Below are 22823 nucleotides of genomic sequence, written 5' to 3'. Positions count from 1 at the left end.
TGTATCTGACTCGTTGCGCATCGTTGTACAGCAGTTGCAGTTGTTGTATTTGGCGCTATGTCGAATCTTGCAGATCGTCTCGCGGTCCGCCGGCACAACTATAAGAAAGTAAGATCGATCGGTTGTGATTCGTAGGACTTGGTCATAGTAGTAGTAGTAGTAGTAGTAGTAGTAGTAGTAGTAGTAGTAGTAGTAGTAGGTGTAAGTTGCAATCTGTAACGCTTGATCCATTATTATTACCACTGTAGCCAGGGCCGTTCCTGCCGATAGGATGTAGAACGTGTAGAGAAACCGTTGTACAGCGTACCTACAGTACCATGCTATTGCATATAGATCACACGATATTACCCGTAGACGAATCCAATAACGCCACTAGCAATGATGAGGATTAACTGGATATAGAAGGCCCTTCGTTGACCTTCATAATAAACGATATACTCACAGACCAGTAGGTTGAATAATGGGGAAGTCTCGCGTTCGCTCCGCTGCACAATAGCAGGCTGCTATTAGCAGCACATCATGTAATTTTGTCATTCTGCGTGTTTCGCCTGGGGGAAATCCTCATTTCGAAAGAATAGGCCTCTTTTCTAAAGAAGTTTAGCTCATGCTCTCACTTGCATTTCGACTTAGCCTTGGATAACAGTTCGGGTTTCTGGTTTCCCGTCGGGTTTCGGGTGGGGTTTCGGGTTTCCCTTTCTCCGCTTTCACCTGCAGTTCTTGTTTTTTTGGAATTTGCAGTTTAGATTCTCACTTGCGCTATGGTCATCACCTGGATATCAACCTTTACTTTCCATTAATGGCGCGCGCTTCTTTGGTTTTTATGCATCTCGCTTAGATTTGATGCAGTGCCCTTTCGCCTGTACGTCTCACGTCTCAGCAGTGGGTGATATCTTCCCCTCCACTACCGTTAATTGCGAGTAGAGGGTGTCGGCCCTATGAAGGAGTTGCTCTGTAGGTGAACAGGGCGGTTGCGATACTCCGATGAGGATGAACATAGCATGGCTGATGGGTAATGTGTTGAGACATACGAGTGCACCGGAAGTGCTCGCTGGTAGTAGGGGTCGTATGAACGATACTGCCTCCACCAAGGATGCCTTACAGTATCAATTCGGATAGCCGCAGAGGTTCCCCCTATCCCTGCTCGCCACCATTATCATCCTCAATCGTCTACCTCATTTCTAGCGGTGTTTTCAACATCTCCTTAGGCATTGACCCCAGTGATTTGGTCGTGACATTAGAATGCTTGATGGCGATAAGCGGTGTATTCATCAGCGTGATGGGTACCCTTACTCCGGCTGGAACCAATACTTACGGGCTGAGTCTGCGTTGAATGATGTTGTACTCGTGTTGTTGCAGGTTTGTGGCTTCTGGCCACGTTCATAGCAACCAAACATTGGGTAGATCGTCCTCCTCGGTAGATGGTCTCTGATGGGCCATCACCCTCTACCATGTATGCTAGGGATGGTAAGCTCTTCAAAAGCTCTTGGCGAGATAGCCCAACTCAGTGTAGCAAGCATTGATTGAAGTAACATGTGGGATATTCCTCGTCTTGCAAAACATGCTATTTTTCCTCTCCTGTTTTGAAGTCCTATAATGTTCATTCTGTTGCGTTCTTAAATGCATATTTGCCTACTACCACTTCGGTTACTAAACGGTTCCTCTGATATGCGTTGTCCAGGATTTTATATCACTGATTTTCTCACGGCCCTGATCATGGGAGAAGCCCTTGGAGTAGCATGGGAAGCCGCTCCTGGTATGACCAGAGCAATCGTCTTGGTGTATGTCGCCCTTCTCATGTTTGGACTATTCCTGGAGACCACACAAGCCCACGCTCAGTTCGAGTTCGTGGAACTTAGCGGTACTCTCGAACGGTAGTGAGTAGCGATGACTGATCTGCCTCAGTGCGGATCTTATGGCGTCCCCATCGGGTTTGGGTACTCGTGACCTGTCCATTCCTCTACACCCAGCACGGTGAGTACTTCATGTCCCTGTTTTACTCGCTCACGATACTGTCTCAGCATTTACAACGATAGTGGGTCTACCTGTGGGCTACTACCTTCTATCCAGACTGCCATCTATTGAGAGGGCCAAGGTGATAGGCTATTGTATCGGTTGAAAATCCATACTATTCATATTCAGGGATCTACAGGTCTATTGTTATGGTTTTTGATCACCGTTTATACCACTATCCTGCTTCCATTCCTTCTCGTCATACCATTCGTCGGGCTGGACCGGTATGTCGACAACACAGCTCATGTCGATATTCGATTCTTACAGGTTGATTCGTTTTTCGGTGGGGCTTAGGCTGGAAAATAGGACGTTCAGTGGTGAGTGTCTGTTGTCATCCTCCCTCGAGTATTCCTGACATGCTACTGAAACAGCCATGGCTACCTTCATAGTCTCATCATCATCAGGACTCTTCGCATTGGCCATCTTCATGATCACCAAGGAATGCATCATTAATCGTGAGCCTATGCAACTCGGTAGTTACTCTATACCCAACAAATGGTAATATGCCTACGTCTACATTTCTGCTGCTCCTCGTTAACTCGTGGACTCGATGATGTATTATGGCGCGGTGACGATATCGTATAAGGTACCCATGTGTCCTCATACTGGTCGTATCGGTATTAACTTGGAGAGTTCGTCTTGACCTCGTCGCCGCAGCGTTATTGGCTCTGCTCGATTCAAGTCCCAGGTAGGTGCCATGTGGCGGTATCGGTGGTACTACCAGTTGAGGAGCGTAGATCTCATTCCGCTAAGGGGTTTTAGGCAAGTTACTTGAACAGTGTTGAGCGAAGTCGTGGATGGCATATACCAATGAAGTGTCATCAGGTTCGCCTTTGTGGATAAACTACAACCATCTACTCGAACTCTGGCCAAAGTAGAGACCAACCTTCTGCGTAACTGGTTCATGCCAATGTCCCTCTTTGGAGGAGAGTAAGGATGTAATACCTCGAGTATGATTAATAACAACGGTCAGATACATACCTATAGAACGATCCACCTCTTTTACGGCTAACGATGAAGAAACAGAGATGAGCAATGCTGCTGAAGATATTGAGTCTGCTCTCGAGAGCGGCCATCAAGGAGGTAGGCCCTCGTGTCACTCTCGACTCTCGACACACAAGGGTGTGATGGTGATCTATCATATCATATTCTTCCTCTGTCAGATACAGCAGTGGCAGGGAATACCTCCGATGTCGCGGGAGGCTTTTCCACGAACGGAGATGAGCACCACCTCCCACTGCCAGTAGTGGCAGTAACATCGGTGCCCGAGAATATATCGACTTCCAGTGACAAACATATTGGTGTGGATAGGTCTATGGATCAGGACTCTATGAGAGCCCCTCTAGTTAGTTCTCGGGAAGCTTAAATTCTGGTCAAACTGATCATCGCTGATACGTCCTACCTTAGCTCGTTTGTTATATTATCATTTCAGAAGTATTGATTATCTTCCCCAGGCATACCGGTTTTTCTATAGTGGACTTGGTAGAGTCCAGGCTCCTCATGATCGCTCGCTGATCCGCCTTTACAATCCGTTGAATAATTTGGTTAAGTCAATTTTCCTACTGGGTCAGCTGAGGGGAATAAGCGCTCGCCCGAGCGATCGATACACAATTGTATCTGACTCGTTGCGCATCGTTGTACAGCAGTTGCAGTTGTTGTATTTGGCGCTATGTCGAATCTTGAAGATCGTCTCGCGGCCCGTCGGAAGAACTATAAGAAAGTAAGATCGATCGGTTGTGATTCGTAGGACTTGGTCATACTACTAGTAGTAGTTGTAAGTTACAATCTGTAACGCTAGATCCGCTCTGCTGCCCTGTGATGCAATAATTGTAGACTGGTGATACTGACGATACCCGACGTCGAAGAGAGGATGAGACGGTGCAGATTAGAAAGGCTGAGAAAGAGAAGCAGTTGGCTCAACGAAGAAGGATGAGTATTGGTGGTGGCGGTACTGCTGCTGCAGGCTCTAGTGGAGGTAATAGGGCCGTTTCACATTGACGATCATCAATGGCTGCATTATAAGGTGGAACATTGCCTGTACCCAACCTCCAAGAACTGAGTGAGGCAGTAGCTGGGTGCAACTCCCCTGATCCTGTAGTACAGTTCAAAGCTACTCAGTATGTGAGGAAGTTGCTATCTATCGAAAAGAATCCACCCATCGAATATGTAATAGAGGCCTATAATGTCGCACTATGAGGAGCACTACGTCAGGTTATCGAGGCGGGCCTCATTCCTCGTATGGTGGACTTTCTCAAGGATATCAACCGTCCGGATTTGCAGTTTGAAGCGGCTTGGGTAGTACCTCCACGCTGTTTGCCTCACATTCGAGTCTAGGAATATCAGCAGTACTTACATCACTATCAGGTACTCACTAATATAGCTAGTGGTACTCGAGTTCAAACTGAGGCTGTTGTTGGTGCTGGTAATAGATCGTCATAGGAATGCTTGTGTTGGCAGCATTTTGATGTTAGGTACTATACCTGTTTTCATCGCACTATTATCATCGCCTAGCTTGGATGTTAAAGAGCAGGCGGTATGGGCTCTTGGCAACATAGCAGGCGACTCACCACCTCTACGTGATACAGTCCTCCAAGCTGGAGTGTTACAGCCACTTTTGGCTCTACTCCGTGAGAATGATAAATTCTCTCTATTACGTAATGCTACCTGGGCCTTGTCTAATCTATGTCGTGGAAAGCCTCAACCACCCATTGAGATGATTGTTCCCGCCTTACCGACCCTCAGTAACCTCCTCTATAGTCATGATGTGAGTCTAGAAGCACATACGATAGGTAGTAGTAGTAGTTATAATTCTTCAAGGTTGAAGTGTTGACGGATGCATGCTGGGCTCTGTCTTACATTTCCGATGGTCCCAATGAGCGTATCGAGGCCGTCATTGAGCACGGTGTATGCCGTAGGTTAGTAGAGCTTCTAAATCACGACAGTAGCCTCGTCCAAACACCAGCTCTACGTAATAATTGCAGTTCCAGCCTGTTCAATGGCTAAGGTGGTGTATCTCAGGAACAGTTGGTAACATTGTTACTGGAGATGATAGGCAGACTCAGGTTATCATACAATGTGGTGTTGCTGAGAAGCTCTGTCAGCTTCTATATAGCCCCAAGAAGGTAGTCATCAGGGGAGGGTAACTTATCCTTTGTATGACGTTGTTGTATTTCAGAATATCCGTAAAGAGGCTTGCTGGACTATATCCAATATAACAGCTGGGAACCGGGAGCAGATTCAGGAGATCATCAATGCTGGAGTAATACTCGTGCCTTAAGGAGGTGGAGTATGACGTATGCTCAGATAGCGAGTAAGATAGTGGAGCTGATGGCTACTGCTGAGTTTGATATAAAGAAGGAGGCATCATGGTAGTACTAGGGATCATTGCTGGATTACTACCAATTATTCTTCAGGGCATTGTCGAATGCTACAACAGGGGGATCACCAGAACAGGTGGATCATTTCGTCCAAGCTGGATGCATCAAACCTCTCTGTGCTTTACTCGATGTCAATGATACCCGTATAGTGGGTGTATGCTTGGAGGCTCTAGAGAATATACTAAGGGTAGCTAAAGAGTCTACTATGGTGAGAGTATAGTTGGATGATAGGTGGGCTTACAAGCAATGGAGGCGAATCCGAGTCTAACTGAGAACCCGTAGGATACCTATGGATCAGGATAGGAGTATGGGATCCTCATTGTGTAGATATCTACAACTGGTAGAGGAGGCCGATGGTTTAACGAAGATTGAGAACCTTCAATCTGATAGTAGTGATGAGATTTATCTCAAGGTGAGGTTATTGTTGTTAGTGGATGTTTACTATACTCCCCATGCTTGTAGGCTGTACGCATCCTTGAGAACTATTTCCCATTGGAAGGAGAGGATGATGTTGAAGAGATGGAAGCATCAGGCAGTGACTCGGCGACTGCTCCTCCCACTGGCGGTAGTACCAGCTGCGACGCTTTTAGCCTCTATTATATCAACCTGCTTTATTAGGCTTTAACTTTGGCTCTACTGGTACATCTGCCTCATCTGGTCGATTCCAGTTTGGAGGTAACCAGTGAGGTACACAGGAGGCGAAGGTGTCGAAGTTTTTCTGTTGCTGTCATCACGTTTGAGTGCGACGGCCACGAGCGTTTATATCACTGCTCCCTTATACTTATCTGCTATATACGTATCTACATAGAAATGCTCATCATCATGCCAATGGAGGCTCTGGAATTCGAAATATGACCGTACTACTGTCACCGCTTCCCCCTATTGTATATGATATATTCCTCTCGTTGCCCCCTTTCTTTGTCTGCTGCACTGCTCCTTCCTACTGCTAAGCTTAGTCAATCATCGTTAAGGAATCACCCCAGAACACCATTATAGTGGTGATGATATTCGTTATTAATATTGTGGTTGTTGTCGTCGTCTCACCCGGAATTTACTTGCTATATTTGTACTACTCCTGATCGTCTTGCTGCTACTACTACTACTGTCTGTGCTACACCTGACTCTAGTTAACTCAGTGTAGTGGGTATGAAAGCATCCTAAGACGTTGCCCATTGATGGTGATGGCTTTGCTCGTGGCTCATAGTTTCACACACTGGGAGCTTGGTAAAGAATCTTTAGCCAGGGATTTGCTAGAATAGTAGTAGAAGGCATCAAGGAGATGAATGGATCGTTTCAGTTGGGTAGTATTCTCATGTTGCGTTACGAGTACTCTATATATCAGAGCAGTAATAATGAGCATCGGGGACTCGTCTAGAACAATAAAGGCTAATTTATTGTGACAACTTAGAGATATTGGTGATTCGATGTCTGAGAGCACAGCTAAGACCAAGACGTCTGTGGATAATGTTGTAGAGCAGGAGGTGGATAGGAAGGGTGGGAAGGATCACGTTGCTGCTCCGCCTACTAAGGAGAAACGGAAACGTAGATCTCGATGGGGCGCGGCACCAGGTAGTTATGGTGGATGGGGCATTGGTATGATGTTTACGTTCAGCTGGCGATGGGGATCATGATTCTGCTAGCGATGAGGGTGGTATCACCAAGAAGGCTCCACGCAAATCACGATTTGATACAGCCCCCTCGGCTATGGTTGTTGGACCAGGTATAGGGCTCTATCTTTACAGACACTCTTGAGGTTGTGCTCACAGGGGGTACGGCTCCTGCCATTAGACTAGATGCTGCCCAGATTGCCGCAGCAGCTGCTGCTGCTAGACTGGCTAAGGAACGAGCACAGGTAGGGAGGAGTGGGGACATTGGTTGTGGTGTCTTATTTGAGAGTTCATCAGGCTGTGGCACAGCAACAGAAGTCTGCACTACAGCTACAGAGTGAGCAGTTGAATGCTCTGAGGTATGTGCTGGGTGTGATGAACGGTGATGGCTCTGTAATCGACTACAATATTAGGCACGGTCGTATCGCTGCAGAGGCAGCAGCTAGAGCAGTAGCACAGGCTGAGGCTATGCAGATGAAGGGTTTCAGTAGCGGTACTATTCGGAATGGACTCCTCACAAGGAGATCATGATGGCTGTCGATCATTAGTCATTGGTAGGACCTGTTGGTGGTGTGGTATCGGCTCCAGTTGCTTTGAGGTTGGACCAATATGGTAGAGAGATCGACGCAGATGGCAAATTGGTGAGCAGCCTCTTTGCACGATGTGGTTGACTATTCTCATTGTATGGTACTCATCATGAGTTACCAGGTACCCATGTCCCAGCTACGGCCCCCAGTGGCGATATCAACGCTGAAGATCAATCAGTAAGTAACAGCAGGCCTTTGTGAATTGGAACTTCCCATTCAGGAATCGTGCAGCCTTGGACATGATGCGTAGGAGTAAGTCCAAGACTGAGGATACAGTGGCCAGTGGGATGAAGCTGGGTAAGGGTAGTTACCTCCAGCTGGGCATCATGTTACTCTACCTATAGGCAAGACACGTTCTGGGGCCACTCGTGATCGTTTTTTTGATCCAACGGTGCATGTTGCTGGTGCAGTGAGGAAACCTAGGATGGGGTTTAACTTTGTAAGCTCCCGGTTGGTTGTGTACTAGTATTCGGTTCATGATGTAGAACGAGAGTGGTACTTGGACAAAGAAGGAAATAGAGATGCAGAAGCAGGAGGGTGTAGAGTCACCACCTGCTGCTGCCGTTGAGAAGGAAGAGAAGGTGAAAGCAGATGGTGTACCAGCAGCTGCTACACCAGCGATCTCCTTGGGTGTCACAGTTAGGATTCATCCCAGAGAGGCCCCACCGACAGTGGTAAGTTTAGGAATCTGCTGTTGATATTAGTGGGCATGGTTTCCTTTCCAGGAGTGGTGGGATCAGATAGTAATCGATGCTGGCGGCCCTAGTAAGGTCATATCATCCTATATTGAGCATCCTCCTCCGGCCCGTTCTGCAGCTCAGCCACACAAGCAGGAGGTAGCATGTCTGTATGGTGAGCTTGTTGTAGTGTAGTAAGCAGGGTATGGCTTCATTAACACCGGCTGAACGTAAGAAGTTGAGGAGATTAAGGAGGAAGGAGAAGGCTACTAATATGCAGGATAAGATTAGGATGGTAGTTTCTGGTAGTGGAACTAGTGTTATTGGATTTTCTCTTTTCCATAGGGTCTCATACCGCCACCACCACCGAAGGTCCGCATGAAGAACCTCATGATGGTATTGGGTGATGAGGCTGTCCAGGATCCAACTGCTGTGGAGAAACGTGTTAGGGCTGAGGTGTTTATAAGGTCTCGACAATGGGGGTACTGCTACTGGTTACTTACAGGTTACTGCTAGACGGGAGGCACATGAGAAGAGGAATGAGGAACGTAAACTACCACCTGAAGAGAAGAAGCTGAAGAAGGCAGGGAAGTGGATTAACGCTCCTGAAACTGAAACACAAGTATGTTACTGTGTGGTCCTGGTGGTAGTGGAGGAGGCCATCATATTAGGTACATGTATCAGTGTATAAAGTGAAGGATCTGTCATCTAAACGACATCAGTTTAAAGTAGCATCTCAATAGCAGTACCAACACAGTGATGGTGATCATTGCACGTGTAGGTTTCTAAAAATGCTGAGCAATTACACTTATCCGGTATGGGCTTGGTAGTGAGTCCCGAGGTTGGAAATGTGATAATAGTAGAAGGCAGTAGGAAGGCTGTGTAATAACGGTGTCGTTCATCATTATTGCTATTGCATGTTGATCTTCGAGTAGGCGCCGCTACGATAAGCTGATGCTGCGACGTATCAATTGGAATGAGCGATTGGGTAATCGTCGGAGGCCAGGAGAGGAGGGTGAGGATGATATTGATGCTGCTGCTGCTGCCGAGGAGGAGGAGGAATGTAATGTCGAGCTCTGGTGTGTATTATGTTATGAATCTCGGTGTAGACTCTGACTACGATTCCGATACAGAGGGTGTTACTGCTCGTCACTCTGATGGATGTGTGCGCATGTGGCATGGTGTGGTACCGAAGAGGCTCTTCCCTATGGAGAGAAGTGGACTCCCATCATGGAAGTTGATACAGGTCTGCAGACATACTACTACATCCACAACTGATATGTTCATATCCCTCAGGCACCGGGTGAGAGCTTTGCTCGTCGTACTCTACGAGAATACCATGCTGAACACTACTGGGATATGCTGGCCCGATTCAGAGACAAGAATGTCGATGTGTAGTGTTGCTGTTGATGATGATCATTACTCTGCCACTGTTGGTAAGTACCACCGGTTGTAGGTTTAACACGTAACACTTTACAGCACGTATGAAGTCTTGTGTGCTATCATGTGGTTTAAGGGTCATCGGTGGCTCCAAAGAGCACGACTGCTACAGTTTCAATCATTGAGGTTTTTTATTTTATATGGGTACTGCTCCATCGTCTATAAGCCGGCCTTCTCAAGTAAGTTACCATCGGACACCATCAGCAGAGGAAGAGGCTCGAGTTGGCGGCTCGAATCGAGGTCGGTGAAATGGTGTAATGTTCATGCTAGATCGGAGCCTGTTGCTTATGGAAACATCAGTAGCACAGAACTGTGGTGTAGGTAGATGGATCCAAATGAGAAGTAATGCGGATGAAGGAACCGTAGCCGCGACAGAGTAAGGTCCCGTGGGGCAAGTTTGAGCTCTTATCGGCTCTGCTGATCTTCCTTAGGGAGGAGGAGGTGGTTGACGATATAGAACAAGCATCTAGTCGCCGTACCGTGGTCGGTAATCGACAAGGAATGGGAGGCTGGTTTGAGGTAGGGAAAGGTCGAATGGCTCCTTAGGCGACTTGGTGACTCAGACGTATTTTGGGAGCCTCAGTGTACGACCTCAATCATTGACTATTGTTATCGTTGCCATACAAGTGATGCTCTATATCATTGCCAGTATGGTACTGGAACCACGAGGATGGATCACTCCGAGTAATATAACCGCTTATCAATCACATAGGCTCCTTATTCCGAGGCCCTCCTGTCTTACAGCGACTAGGAGCCAGCGATTACAAGGCGGAGCGATGCTTTCTTCTGTATGGCTTACCCTACCTATGGGAGGTACCAGGCCCCTCTCCGTTTCCACAAGCCTGTCGTTGGATAGGCACGCCGCTTCTTCATGCCTATACTGCTGCATCTGTCGATACCTCATCTACTCTTCAATGCATCATTTGAACTAGCGTCAGGTGTTAGGTTAGAGGCACAGCTAGGGACTCTGAGGTAATGATGGCTACATCATACTCCTACCAATGCCGACGGCGTTACTCTAGGTTCAGTGTGCTCTTCTTGGGATCGGGTATTTGTGGCAACCTTCTCTCCTCGGCTGGTCGGGTCTCGGGTATTGTGGAAGTGATAAACATTTCTGATCTGTATGCCGTCAGGTGTTGGAGCTAGTACTGCTTGCTATGGCCTCATAGGAGCGGATTTAGCTGTGTCTTGGATAATGTGGCCACATTTTGATGAGGAGCTCAAGGTTAGAGCCATGCAACAGTTGAAAGCGATGGCGATTGGTTTGATGATGTGGGAGGTAGTAGTTTTGAGTTGTATGTGTAGTCCAAGTTGAGTATAGATGCTCCTGCATGGTGCAGTGGATCATCTTGGTCATCTTGGTGGATTGATCGGAGGTCTGTCTATCATGCCTCTCATAGTTCTACGTTCTAATACGGTACTCATATCCACGCGAGCCACGCATTCAGTGTCTATTATAGGTTGATGATCATAGGCTGAGAATTACTCGATTTGTCGGAGGGTTCGCGGTATGTGAGACCTGCCTTGCGCCTTCGTGGCTATTATGCTACGTTTCAGTTGACAGCCGTCATTATTATCTGTCTAGCGGCTATTATCCTAGCGGGTCGCGCTGCTCATGGGTCTGCTGAGGATGATTACTGTGCAAAGCTGTATAACAGATGATGATGGTGTATCTGATGGACAATGTTCGTAGTGGGTGCTCTTCATGCCCAACATCCCTTTAGTCTTTTTGTGATGTTTCTTTATGTGTGGATGGCAGGTGTTAGGCGGACGATACTTCTAGTAGTGCCCATGAGACCATCGTTAGTTGTCTTCGTTGGGTACATAAATGTCTAGTCTATTCACAAGTAAAAGAGATGCACAGGCACCTGGGGCATGGGCTTACTTCTTCTGCCTCAACACGATGTTGTTGGAGGCTGTACTCTTCGTCTACATGGCAGTGACCATCATATCCAGGTCGAAGGCAGAGGAGATGGACCTCAATGGGTAGTAATACGTCCATCATGTTTCCCAATAGATAGAGATCTGCTGTTAGGTCGCTCGGGTTAAGTTGGCTGATTATAGCCTTTGTCATCGCTAGAGGTGCACTGAGTCCTTCCGACATCGTTAAACGAGAGAGCACCTTGGTGATGACCATATTCCATGCACTCAACTCAGCATTCATTGTCTACCAGTATCTCTTCAATGAAGCTGTGGAGATTAGTAGTATCCCCGTGCTTTCTCCTACTGCCATACTTACTACCTCTGGGTTATCCTACTTTCAGGTTTGAACGCATTCGCGGTGGATCTCTCCGTTTCCATCGGGCTATTCTTGGCCAGCCTTTACTGCAATGCCATTTATCGACGAACACTCCAAATAGCAGACTCCAAGTCAGCCACCACAGAGGGTGCGGCATCATCAAAGAGGGAGATAGGGAAGGCTTCTTCGAGGAAGAAGACGAAAGATGCTAAGACTGCATAGACTGTAGTTCTCGCTGTGATCACAGTTTCTTATCGCAGATCTTTGTCTGGGTTTTTATCCACCTGTGTATTCCTCCCGGGTCGTCGATGGTCCTCGAGAGATCGTGGTTACAGCTAGCTATCGTTCGATAGCTCCAAGACATTGTGATGGTATCAGTATGATGAAATAGTGTTGGCGATATCGAATTCCGTTCGATGATGGGGTTGGTAATGGCCATAACAAAAAGAAAGAGTTATGTCTACGCCAAGCCAGCTGCCCTCATTAGTATCCCTAAGAGATTTCTGACCACCGCAGGGATTGACGATACGTTAACATCAGAGCAACAATATCAGCACTATTTGCATGGACATGCTATAATCATCAATGTACATCACCAGATCGAACTTTTACCGCTTCCTCTTGTTAATAACCTTGTTAATGTTGATTCCACCGTATACAATATGTTTGCATCACTCGCTACGGTATTGGTCATACAGTAGCATGGGGTAATGCCAGTATCATATTCACATCCGCCGATTGGATCTACCTCCCAAACTGTCTCCCTAGGCTAACAACAACGAGGAATACCGCATGATGGGTAGAGCCATCACCGCCACTTACATTGTCTTCTTTAACTTTACGCCTCTCTGGGCAATGACAACTGAAAGGTTGTGTCTATGTAGGAAGTTCACATAGTACGATACTTACACGCATTGGTAAGGATAGTCATCATCATCCAATGTCACAGGCGTTGGTGGTAGACTACTGCTCGCCGATGATATTACAATGCTAGTGAGGACGAGGAGTCCTATATGAATGTGAATAGAGATTGCCATTTATCGAAGAGGATAATGTCTACGATCACCATCACTATGCGGCCTGATATGTTGTGGATCATGGTGCATGTGTCGTGCAAATTGCATGTAAAATTTGGAGCTGCCCTTGTTTTATTCCATCATGTAAATTGTGCTGAGTTGTTAATAGGTTGTTGATAGTTCTGGACCAGAACATCGCTTTGTGTTGAGTAGAGGCTAATGGGAGAGCTGAGTTGTAGTGAGCGGGTGTATACATTACACACGTGTCTCATCAATAAACTTGAAGTTGGCACTAGAGGGTGACTAGGGTTTGTATTGCTGTAGCGAGCCTTCCCTCCCTCGATGAGACTCTGTGAGCCTTCGTCGTCAGTATAAGTTTCCGTGACTCATATGCCAGGGACCCCATCGAGGAGTCCCGCTCGCTCACCGCTTGGGATGGATGACCGTCATGGAATTGGCCAATCGCCTCAATTTGGTCGCCTTGGGGGAAGCAAGCGCCCTGGTAGTATTAGATATACAATAGCAACAGTGAGCGTTCTGCTCAGGAGCTTTTGATACTCCCACGACGTCGGCTCCAGTGCGCTCTAGTTCGACGGACTTTTGGACCGCGGATGACTATAAGGCATTCGGAGATGCGTTAGCTAGTGCATTGGTAATGGATAGTATCCATGCATATCCTCATGTGGTGATGTCTGTAAGGTATCGATATCTGCTCCGAGCTCACCAGTCAATCGATGTGCTCCTCCATCCGCCGAGTTGGACTCATTCCCCAAGGTATCAATCTCACCAATGGTGGATGACAATCTCGCTACGCACTTTTCGAAGGACGACGAAAGTGTCATACCGGGGATAAGTGAACACAATAACGAACCTGTGCTTTTTGATATCCCCCTTAATCTTCAATTGGGGAGTCGTGATGATTCTATATTGGGATCTGATATCCGAGTAAGAAAACCGTTGGCGCGGCTTCTACTCGCATACTATTGTCTTAGCCCCGGTTAGTTGCAGCATCGGCACCAGTATCCCCTATACACGGATCGTCTGGCCGTCGTAATAGGAAACAGCAGCAACTTTTAAGGCATAGACTGACAGTAGGAGATTCAAATGAAGGGAGTAATACATAGGGTTAGCGTGATGTCGTGAGACATATGCATGAATCATCAGCCTAGATGTTTTGTACGTTGCTTACCCTTTCACTGCTCAGCCAAAATTGATGTAAGCAAGCAGCTATTGAAGACTCGAGTATGTAAACTATATTTGGAAGGAAAATGCAGATACGGCAAGAAGTTGGTGCCTGGGCCGGGATGGGCTGCCTCTAAGACTTAGCCTCGTGACACTGGTTGTCTACTACCAACAGGTGATCCTTCATCAGGTGTTATTTCGCTCATAACGCGGATGAGTTGAGGGAACCACCGAATTTGAGGAAGACGACCCTCTGTCGATTGTATGCTCAAGGGAAATGTAATCGTGTCTTCTCGCTAGAGGCTGTGATTATGGCGTTCTCTCAGGCACACTAGGTGACGATTGCAAATATGCACATGGACCGAAGGAGCTTCGAGCCACTGAAGGTGTCTATAAAAGTGTTGTCTGCAATTGGTGGAAGCAAGGTCACTGTCAGTACGGCTCGAGATGCCGGTGAGTAGTGGTCACTGCCATCTACTGGGTGTGGACCATCTGGACATTAGGTTTGCCCATGGAGAACACGAGCTTTGCATAACCAATTCTAATACTCCGGTTACCTCACGAGAATCTTCGCCTAAAAGAGGGGACTATCGTCATACTCAAAGCGAGCAGATACCGTTGAATATCAACAACGATGGGGGATTGATTCCCATCCCATTGGAAACTCACGTCTCCAATCGACCAACTACTGCTATTCCAACCAGACGGCTGGTTGGGTGCAATAACTATTGTATGGATGATGGTGACATGCAGTTGGTCAACGCATTAGTATCACCAGTGCGCAGTAGGGAGACCAGAAAGATGGCTCAGCAGGTATGAGTCCTTTTGTGTCCAATCCTTCTCTTAACTATTCCCTCTATATATTTCATTCAGGATGGTCCTTCAATAATTCCTCTTCCTCGGGCCTCTCCAATGGATGATTACCCTCTATATGCTAATCGTAGCCAATGCTCATCGTCGAGTCCAGACCATGCTAGTCGACAGTTGGTTGACCTTGGTAAGAACCGTCATGGTACCAACACTCGTCTGTTTGTGTACTCTCATCTTCAGAACTCGCTACGTCCTATTATATCCCCTCCGTAACGTCAGGTTCTGGTTTTTCACCTCCCAATATCAACGATGAGAATATTTCTAATACGGATGCCTATTTGCCGCCCAGGAAATTGCAAGAATTTGTGTCCTCTCCTGTGGAGGAGGATACTGGTCTCGGCTCGGGGTATCCTGCTGACTCTCTTACCAAGGCAGTACCAGCCGGGGCACCATCGTCATCGACATCATCGCTAGCCAACAGAATGAAGCAACTGTTCCCTTGTGAAATGTGTCATACCGGGGTACAGATGGCGGCCGATCCAGATAATCGAAAGGTTAGCATGCATGTTACGAGTGTGCTCCTTTATTGCTCATCTTAGGTTTTCTACCCCTGCGGTCATGGTACTGTTTGCGCCAAATGTGCAGAGAGGGTTATCATGCGACATATGCTATGTCCTTCTTGCTCTTCGAGTGTCATGCACACCTTGTCTGTCTACATCCCCACTAAGGCTGTTACTACTTCACAGTCATCAGCGCGGATGGATGAACCAACCCGAATTGGCACATCAAGGGTTGAACTTTAATACTAATCTCATGATAGAGATATCATTTTCTGACAGTGGACCAGCATTTATAGTATGCTCTACATAGTATCATTTCTGTAAAATTTACAGTATTTGTAGTTCTCCCAGTCATGCTGGTATGTGTACAACGGATGAGTGCAACAATTCGGTGAAATATCCCTATGTAGAATGTCTAAATTTTGTTGCTGTCGTCGTTTTCTGTCGTAGCCGCTGAGACGGTTAATCATCATCCAACGAATTGTTGAATCGCTAACTAATGGTCGAGCCGTCAAGGCTGTAGTCAGTGTACCTCATGTATTGCTTAATCAGGTTGATGGACCGTGATGAAGCATTTATCCCCACTCTTGAATGCTTCTATTGCCGAGCCATCATGATCGATCAGCAAGACGTACTTGCTACATTATCTTATTTCACGTCTGGCAATACAATCAACTGCTAGACAGCCGTATAACACACTTCTCTATTCTCGAAATGATTACCAGCATCCGCACTATGCTCGGTTCATGTAATATCTATCTTCGCTTGATACCAATCAGATGATGATGAGTGACTTCGAATGATGTTGTGCCCTTGTTTCGTCTCCTATTGCTTCTCTCACTTGATGCTGATCCGGGTGCTATATTGACGGCAGACTTTCTCAACCTCATTTCAGTCCATCAAGGACACACCGGTTCGAACTTGAAGCATTCACAGTCTCTATCGTATTACAGTGTATGTTGCATTCATTCGAGTAGGTTATCTTAATCAAGTGGTGTTTGTCGTGGCCCTCTTCCGCTGTCGCCTCATATGGGACAGTCCGTTCGTATTGAAGTTTTCCTCCCAACTCGGCGTTTGTTATCATGATGCTACGTCGAGATATACCCAAGACGGCAGCAGCATCTCTATGGCGGAGGCTTGCATGGCCTAAAGCGACTCTTTCTACTGCAGTGGACTACCTCGGCGTACCTGGGTTAAGGAAACCTAAGGATTTCCCTCGCCTTGCTACGACGGCTGTGGCAGATGCTAGAGCTACTCTAGGGGCATGGAATATAGACGACTCTCCGCATAAAGTAGTCAATATGATAGATGGAGTATCCAATTCGTTATGTAGAATTGCTGATGCCGCTGAGTTAACACGTAATGTTCATTCCGATGATCATTGGGTCAATGAGGCCAGTGAAGCTGTGAATATCATAGCACAGTATATGAGTGAGGCAAATGTCGATAGTACCCTATATGATAAATGTGTACCTGCAGCCAAAAGAGCAGTTGCTGAGGATGGCGGGTGTAGTAGGGAAGAACAGGATGTCATCAAGGCCATGCGGGAGGCTATGGAGAATGAAGGGGTCCATCTTGATGAGCAACGGAAGAAGGAACTGATAGCACTACAAGAAGAGGATGCTGTGAAGAGCTTCGAGATTGTTAGTCAAGGGGATAATGACGATCCGTCAGATGATGGCCAATGGTTGAATGTACCTCAACAGTGGATGAGTATCCTCAGGTTACTACCAAAGAGGACTGTTCATAAGGACGTTACGGAGGTCTTCCTCCCCAAAGACCATGCTGCTATTGGATACTTGTTGAAGGCTTGCGAAGATCCTACAGTAAGGCAGAAAGTGTGGAAGATGAATCATAGAGGAGAGCCTAAGAAGGAAGCTGCATTGAAGGATTTAGTGAGTATAAGACAGCAGCTGGCAAGAATAAGGGGATATAATACATGGAATGAGTATGTGATGAGAGAGTCGGTCCTCTCGGGTAGCGACGCTGTGAAGGATTTTTTATCGGAATTGTGGACGGCCCTACTTCCTGGTTTGGCCCGGGAGCTCAGCGTACTCGAGTCCACCAAAAGGGATCATACTAACGACCCTAATGCTACTCTGCAGCCATGGGATATTGATTTCTATGTGTCAATGTGGAAGCAGATGAATCAGCCATCGTCATTACAAGAGCTTGGTGTTAATCTATCCATCAACGCTTTGATCGAGGGATCCCAAAGGGTATCTTCAACGGTCTTGGGTGTGGATATGAAGGAGAACAATATTAAGGGAGAGACATGGAGTGATAATGATGTTAGAAGGTTTGAGTTTCATGATGCGGCTACATCTGATCCTTATGGTATATTGTACCTAGATCCGTGTGAGAGAGCGTGGAAGAAAGTTCAGTCAGCCCAATTTACTATTGCGGGTAGCTGTGTATTGCCGGATGGTAGCAGGCAGCTTCCTCGTACTGCAATGGTATTGTCTCTACCCGAGATTCAAGGTGCTCTAGGGCAGGGAGCAGCGACTACCTATATGCATGAATTCGGCCATGCTGCTCATTCTATCCTATCCCAAACCACATTACAGCATTTCAGTGGCTCGAGGGGCTGTATTGATTATGTGGAGTTCCCCAGCCATTTATTCGAATACTTCGCGCTGGATCCCAACACGCTCAGCTCTTTGCTCTTACCTAATTTATCATCTAAGGCTGTGGAGGATTATGGCAACTTCCGTATGGCATTTGGGCATATAGAGGCAGCCCAGCAGCTCATATATGCTCTAGTTGATCAGGTCTTTTATGCCCATGGTAGTGTTCCTGAAGACCTTGCACACTTCCTTCCTCACTCACATGCGATGAGCAATGAACGCTTGATTGAGCTCTTGAGCCCTCCTGGACAAGCACAGTTCTCTCATCTAGTACACTATGGTGGTAACTACTACTGCTATCTGCTATGCAAGGCCGTAGCTGCTGATGTATGGTCACGTGGAGGCTTCGCAGATGGAGATCCTATGGCAGGGCAGCGTTTGAGGCATTTCTTGGAAGCAGGAAGTGTGACTCAAACACTGGATAAAATATATGAACTAGTGCCGAGTGGTCGATTAGAATCAGCGAGTTCTGCTGCTGGACACGTTCCTTTAGATGCCATGTTGAGCCTACTCAACACCTGTACTTCTATACACGGTAATGGCCATCATCATTAGGGGGTCATGATGATGGTGGAGACAAGTCTTATGCAGATAGTTTCATTGGCGTGTTAGTGTTCCTCGTTATACTTGATATGAATATCTTCATCTTTAGTGGTTAATTACACTCGTCTGGGATGGTCACGTCGTCATTACAGGTTTGTGCGGTATCATTCATTAGCGGCTATTAAACTCACTGTTGACTGCGTTCACAAGGACTCACTCGGTTGCGAGAGCAACCAATTGTTGGCTTGCGCGCCTCCATTCAGTATTCCCCTTTATTAGTATGGGGTCAGTCTCTAGCCATCCAGACTCGCGAGCTCCTATTCCATCATCACCATCGCTAGAGCAGCCAACGATCGAGCAGACTCGAGTAGAGGGAGGTAGTGCTGAAGATGAGATAACTTGGACATTAGGTAATGTACTAATTGCGACTCTCCGTAGGAGTTAGTGACCCCGGAGAGAGTCCTGCGGTTGAAATGCTGGTTCGGGAAAACAATGGGGGTGAAGATATACACTTCTGCGAGAATACGAATGATACAACAAATATATGCAATGCTCAGTGGATGATGGTAGTGACCTGTGCTCCATCTCGCGTCCAGGCTTCACTCCTTAGTTGTATACTACAGCGGCCTATGCACCTGAGCGGTTATCCACGTCCCAGCAAAAAGTGTATAAAGACTTTTTCGAGGGGTTCATCGATCGTTGTGAACATCCAGTCGTTGGTGGGATGATTGAGGATGAGATACGGAAGGCACGGCCGCGGGTTGGATCGAATAAGGAGATGTTAATTTGGCTTTGCACTATCGAAAATAAGTGCAGGTAATAACAGGGTCTATAATTCATACACCACCTCTGCACTCGGCTAAGTTCTCGACCTAAATCCACCTCAATTATTTCCCATACGGGCGAGATAGTGTGGCGTTATTCAGGCAGCGACTCGGTATGCCGATGGCCCAGTGCCGGTCGACTAGGCTACTGCAAAGATGGAGATATCCTGATGGTTATCTATGATTGGACAGCAATCTTCAGTGTTTTATATACTATGGAAGAGTTCGGCTATGAGTGGCAAGAAGAGGCGAAGAACTATTCGCGTCTCACCACTTACTGCTCCAATACGGTGTTTTACGATATGAAGGTGTTACGTTAGTTTGATGTTACTAAAGATGATTAGTGCACAATAGTGAAAACGGCTTTATGGTCAAGCAGTCGATCTTTGTATCTGATTAGCTAACTGACGTATCGAGGTTGCACTATTACCACCGCACTGCTATCGCACTGCAATAGCTTCATTAGGCCTACTCCCGATAGAAGGTGGGCTATCATTCAAGTGAGCCGAATGATACTCGATCAAGAATTAGCTGAATCAGTCGTCTGCCCTATGACAAGCTAAGCTGATGTTTTCTACCACTAGCTGGCAGTGATAGTCTGTCAAGTAGGAAATCACTCTCGGCGTTAACTCTGGTCGGAGGTTGTTGCAGGGCGTATAGAGCTGTCAACGGAGCACCAAACATCCCTTTTATATGGGTACGCTGTTGGCTTGATATCCCACCCTCTACTGTGAGTCATCACATTGGTCGCAGGTAAACTATCTCTCATTGCTCTATAGAGTATGACACGGTGAAGAAACCTGTACATTTCATGCAATTGTATCCTCCAAGTTCGTGATGCTGAGCGTACAGGTCAACTTGTGATGGACTAAGCGCGTCATCTTCCCAGCTTCTCTGTATAATCACTCAATTTGTCGAAGTTGATAGTTGCGATCTCCTTCCAATAGGAGCGTTGTCGAGTTGCTTTACCACGAAGAGTCAATGGTCGAAGTTGATAGTTGCGATCTCCTTCCAATAGGAGCGTTGTCGAGTTGCTTTACTACAAAGAGTCAATGGTCATACTTCGAACTTGTTGTGGCACTTTTCTTTGAGATATACTCAACAGTGCATGGCAGTGGAACTAACGATCGCGGGTGCATCTGGATTGAAGGCATTGGCGGCAGCCAAAGCAGCGGCTGCTGCGGCTAAGCAGGCAGCAGCCAATGCAGTAGCCATGGCTCAGAACACTAATCTAGCTAGTGCTGAGGCGATGCAAGCACAAGCCAATCTGGAAAAGTCACTTATCGTGTCCACTCAGCGATCTACTAACGATGTTCAAGTCAGGTACGTATTCGGGTCTCCTGTATCCACTGTTCCGCCAGTAGTAACACCGATGCCACCTGCTACAATTGCTAAATACCCGAGTTATCCTTATCTCAACTATCCTCTCTCGTGGACCGATAAGTAATAATATATGCTCGAGTGTACATATGGATTCCTACTACGCTGGCAAACGATCAGTTGCTGCGGCACTTCAGAATTGCTCCCCTGCCTATGATGCCTCCGCACTTGATCCATGAACATCCGTGGATGCACGGTGGCTACCTAAACAGACAAGTAGGATCAAGGGTAGTAGGTCCAACCTAGTTGCCCTAGTTTACATATAGTCAAATCATGAGGGCGTTGTCGTTCCAATAGAGTGGTTACATTGCTTTGCACTTCAGATATATTCTTCAGGTAGCACATGCGTCGATTTTCTCCTCACTGGGGAGCTCATCTGCCTCGATAACTACGACTCTTGTTACGTCAACAACAAGCGTAGCGCATGGTATAATGAGGTGGCTTCTTGCCGATGACACAACAAGGATCCAAACTGGACGCTCGAGCAGAGTTCCATGGCCATGTACGGGTAAGTACACTCAGCAAATGTCATGCAAGGATATTAAAACCTTTGAACATTTTCTGTGATCTGCATGGAGCCTCTACAGCCTTTGTCATCTATTGTGCGCTACACTACTGCTCCTGCATGATGTTGTATTATTATCAGTCGTTCTCTTTACTGCAAGGGATGGTGTTGAAATTCTGCTCAACGATTTTCGGATCATCGCTCAATTTAAGAGTGTTACTTTTTGCTTGAGCAATGATCTGAAACCACACTTGGAGAGGGATGTGTTCTATTAACCATAGACCTCCCAATGCGAGGGAGCACTATGATATGTAGCTCATTTACATTGAATCTATGCTCCGACGGAGCACGAGATACGCAGCAAGTAATGATCCGGTATGAATATGATCTACGACAACATCAGGTAGTGTAACGGAGGAGCTCGCTAGATTAGCTTGTAACGTCTGGTAGGTATAACTGTTACCGCACTCAGATGTTCCAAAGTTGTATCAAGAATCTTGATTCAAGTCTCGTTAGATGAGGTACGATACAGAGAAGATTAGCATGGCCCCTGCGCAAGGATGACACGCACAAATCGAGAAGTGTAAAAAGTTTTTTGCGCTTTTTCTCACCTCGTGTACTTGTACATATCCGGGAGCGCCCTTACAGAGGCATGACGGACCAGTTGATAATGACACCGCGTCCCCCCCCCCACCCCCTTGACAACGTTGGACGCAACAGTTGGGACCATGTCGAGTGCGATGAGACAAACAACAACAGATCACCTCAGGCTGCTATAACTGGAACTTTGTTCGGGGGGTGCGGGGCGAAGCACATGGGCTCTGGAGTAAGGGTTTAGGCGACCACACTACCCACTGGTCAAAACATAGCGTTCGCGCGTGTGTACAAGGGCTGGGCCGAGAATCGAACTCGGGACCTCTCGCACCCAAAGCGAGAATCATACCACTAGACCACACAGCCAACTTTAAATTTGTCAATTATCCGTTTCCTTGCTAGCTAGCACGCTCGAAACGAATCGTTAGGATATTACTTCCGAAATATGAGGGCTGTGCCGAGAATTGAACTCGGGACCTCTCGCACCCTAAGCGAGAATCATACCACTAGACCACACAACCGAACAATGATTAGTTAAGTTGATTGTTCACTAGGATTGGAAGACATCTCTATCACGCTCTCTCTCAGGGCAGCTCTCTGAATGTGTGATGTTGGATTACTTCAGTGGGTTCGTTTCATTCATCTGCCTATCAATTCTATATGAGCCTGTGTCCCAGAGGCGTTCCCCATATTCTCGCAGACTTTCATGTTACTCCAGAACTCGGCAAAAGCCATTCATACTATGCGAGAAAGAAACGCAGTAACATCCTCAAGTCAGCTGTTTTATTTATCAGTGATAAATTATCACGGCTAGACGAGTCATCCATGGAGTGTATCTCAGGCGA

The 22823-nt window shown here is 46.8% G+C and overlaps 9 protein-coding genes and 2 non-coding genes across 11 annotated transcripts; 9 read left to right on the top strand and 2 right to left on the bottom strand.

Annotated features, from left to right (window-relative positions):
- Nucleotides 1–840: 840 nt before the first annotated feature.
- On the top strand, nt 841–1330 carry Pmar_PMAR015830 (hypothetical protein; the record flags this gene model as incomplete). The annotated part of the gene is made up of 3 exons (XM_002787428.1): nt 841–859; nt 956–1051; nt 1206–1330. The coding sequence occupies 3 exons, from the start codon at nt 841–843 to the stop codon at nt 1328–1330; spliced, it is 240 nt and encodes a 79-aa protein (XP_002787474.1).
- Nucleotides 1331–1683: 353 nt separating this feature from the next.
- Nucleotides 1684–3517, top strand: Pmar_PMAR015829 (hypothetical protein). Its single transcript, XM_002787427.1, has 10 exons — nt 1684–1858; nt 1903–1971; nt 2019–2092; nt 2140–2234; nt 2278–2327; nt 2415–2508; nt 2597–2698; nt 2836–2940; nt 2984–3093; nt 3174–3517. The coding sequence occupies exons 1-10, from the start codon at nt 1714–1716 to the stop codon at nt 3374–3376; spliced, it is 1047 nt and encodes a 348-aa protein (XP_002787473.1). The 5' UTR covers nt 1684–1713; the 3' UTR covers nt 3377–3517.
- A 134-nt stretch (nt 3518–3651) lies between these two features.
- Pmar_PMAR015828 (importin alpha, putative) lies at nt 3652–6665 on the top strand. The gene is made up of 15 exons (XM_002787426.1): nt 3652–3730; nt 3844–3985; nt 4034–4176; nt 4222–4305; nt 4375–4432; nt 4482–4774; nt 4828–4978; nt 5029–5132; nt 5186–5269; nt 5314–5378; nt 5424–5574; nt 5619–5665; nt 5715–5799; nt 5850–5952; nt 6006–6665. The coding sequence occupies exons 1-15, from the start codon at nt 3680–3682 to the stop codon at nt 6071–6073; spliced, it is 1629 nt and encodes a 542-aa protein (XP_002787472.1). The 5' UTR covers nt 3652–3679; the 3' UTR covers nt 6074–6665.
- Nucleotides 6666–6811: 146 nt separating this feature from the next.
- On the top strand, nt 6812–9656 carry Pmar_PMAR015827 (conserved hypothetical protein; the record flags this gene model as incomplete). Its single annotated transcript, XM_002787425.1, has 19 exons — nt 6812–6956; nt 7000–7107; nt 7130–7239; nt 7292–7353; nt 7408–7487; nt 7553–7635; nt 7703–7758; nt 7802–7878; nt 7926–8020; nt 8067–8255; nt 8307–8417; nt 8461–8553; nt 8604–8714; nt 8764–8880; nt 8930–8986; nt 9040–9140; nt 9194–9321; nt 9368–9504; nt 9555–9656. The coding sequence occupies 19 exons, from the start codon at nt 6812–6814 to the stop codon at nt 9654–9656; spliced, it is 1962 nt and encodes a 653-aa protein (XP_002787471.1).
- Nucleotides 9657–10488: 832 nt separating this feature from the next.
- On the top strand, nt 10489–11360 carry Pmar_PMAR015826 (rhomboid protease 3, putative; the record flags this gene model as incomplete). Its single annotated transcript, XM_002787424.1, has 7 exons — nt 10489–10511; nt 10644–10670; nt 10721–10788; nt 10832–10977; nt 11020–11115; nt 11159–11206; nt 11256–11360. The coding sequence occupies 7 exons, from the start codon at nt 10489–10491 to the stop codon at nt 11358–11360; spliced, it is 513 nt and encodes a 170-aa protein (XP_002787470.1).
- Nucleotides 11361–11601: 241 nt separating this feature from the next.
- On the top strand, nt 11602–12159 carry Pmar_PMAR015825 (hypothetical protein; the record flags this gene model as incomplete). The annotated part of the gene is made up of 3 exons (XM_002787423.1): nt 11602–11684; nt 11734–11900; nt 11963–12159. The coding sequence occupies 3 exons, from the start codon at nt 11602–11604 to the stop codon at nt 12157–12159; spliced, it is 447 nt and encodes a 148-aa protein (XP_002787469.1).
- Nucleotides 12160–13333: 1174 nt separating this feature from the next.
- Pmar_PMAR015824 (hypothetical protein) lies at nt 13334–16451 on the top strand. The gene is made up of 11 exons (XM_002787422.1): nt 13334–13455; nt 13499–13605; nt 13653–13898; nt 13946–14066; nt 14158–14239; nt 14326–14414; nt 14462–14588; nt 14639–14948; nt 15009–15132; nt 15225–15499; nt 15545–16451. The coding sequence occupies exons 1-11, from the start codon at nt 13344–13346 to the stop codon at nt 15746–15748; spliced, it is 1797 nt and encodes a 598-aa protein (XP_002787468.1). The 5' UTR covers nt 13334–13343; the 3' UTR covers nt 15749–16451.
- Nucleotides 16452–16587: 136 nt separating this feature from the next.
- On the top strand, nt 16588–18687 carry Pmar_PMAR015823 (conserved hypothetical protein; the record flags this gene model as incomplete). Its single annotated transcript, XM_002787421.1, has 1 exon — nt 16588–18687. The coding sequence occupies one exon, from the start codon at nt 16588–16590 to the stop codon at nt 18685–18687; it is 2100 nt and encodes a 699-aa protein (XP_002787467.1).
- Nucleotides 18688–20607: 1920 nt separating this feature from the next.
- Pmar_PMAR015822 (hypothetical protein) lies at nt 20608–20942 on the top strand (the record flags this gene model as incomplete). The annotated part of the gene is made up of 2 exons (XM_002787420.1): nt 20608–20774; nt 20823–20942. Coding segments are annotated over 2 exons (287 nt in total), but the record flags the coding sequence as incomplete, so codon positions are not given.
- A 1330-nt stretch (nt 20943–22272) lies between these two features.
- On the bottom strand, nt 22273–22344 carry Pmar_PMAR015821. Its single transcript has one exon. It is a non-coding gene; the product is annotated as a tRNA-Pro (tRNA).
- Nucleotides 22345–22427: 83 nt separating this feature from the next.
- Pmar_PMAR015820 lies at nt 22428–22499 on the bottom strand. Its single transcript has one exon. It is a non-coding gene; the product is annotated as a tRNA-Pro (tRNA).
- Between the last annotated feature and the right edge of the window lie 324 nt (nt 22500–22823).

Source organism: Perkinsus marinus (assembly GCF_000006405.1).
Source record: "Perkinsus marinus ATCC 50983 genomic scaffold scf_1104296929362, whole genome shotgun sequence".
Taxonomy (NCBI): Eukaryota; Perkinsozoa; order Perkinsida; family Perkinsidae; genus Perkinsus; species Perkinsus marinus.
This window is presented reverse-complemented; position numbering and strand designations above follow the sequence as displayed.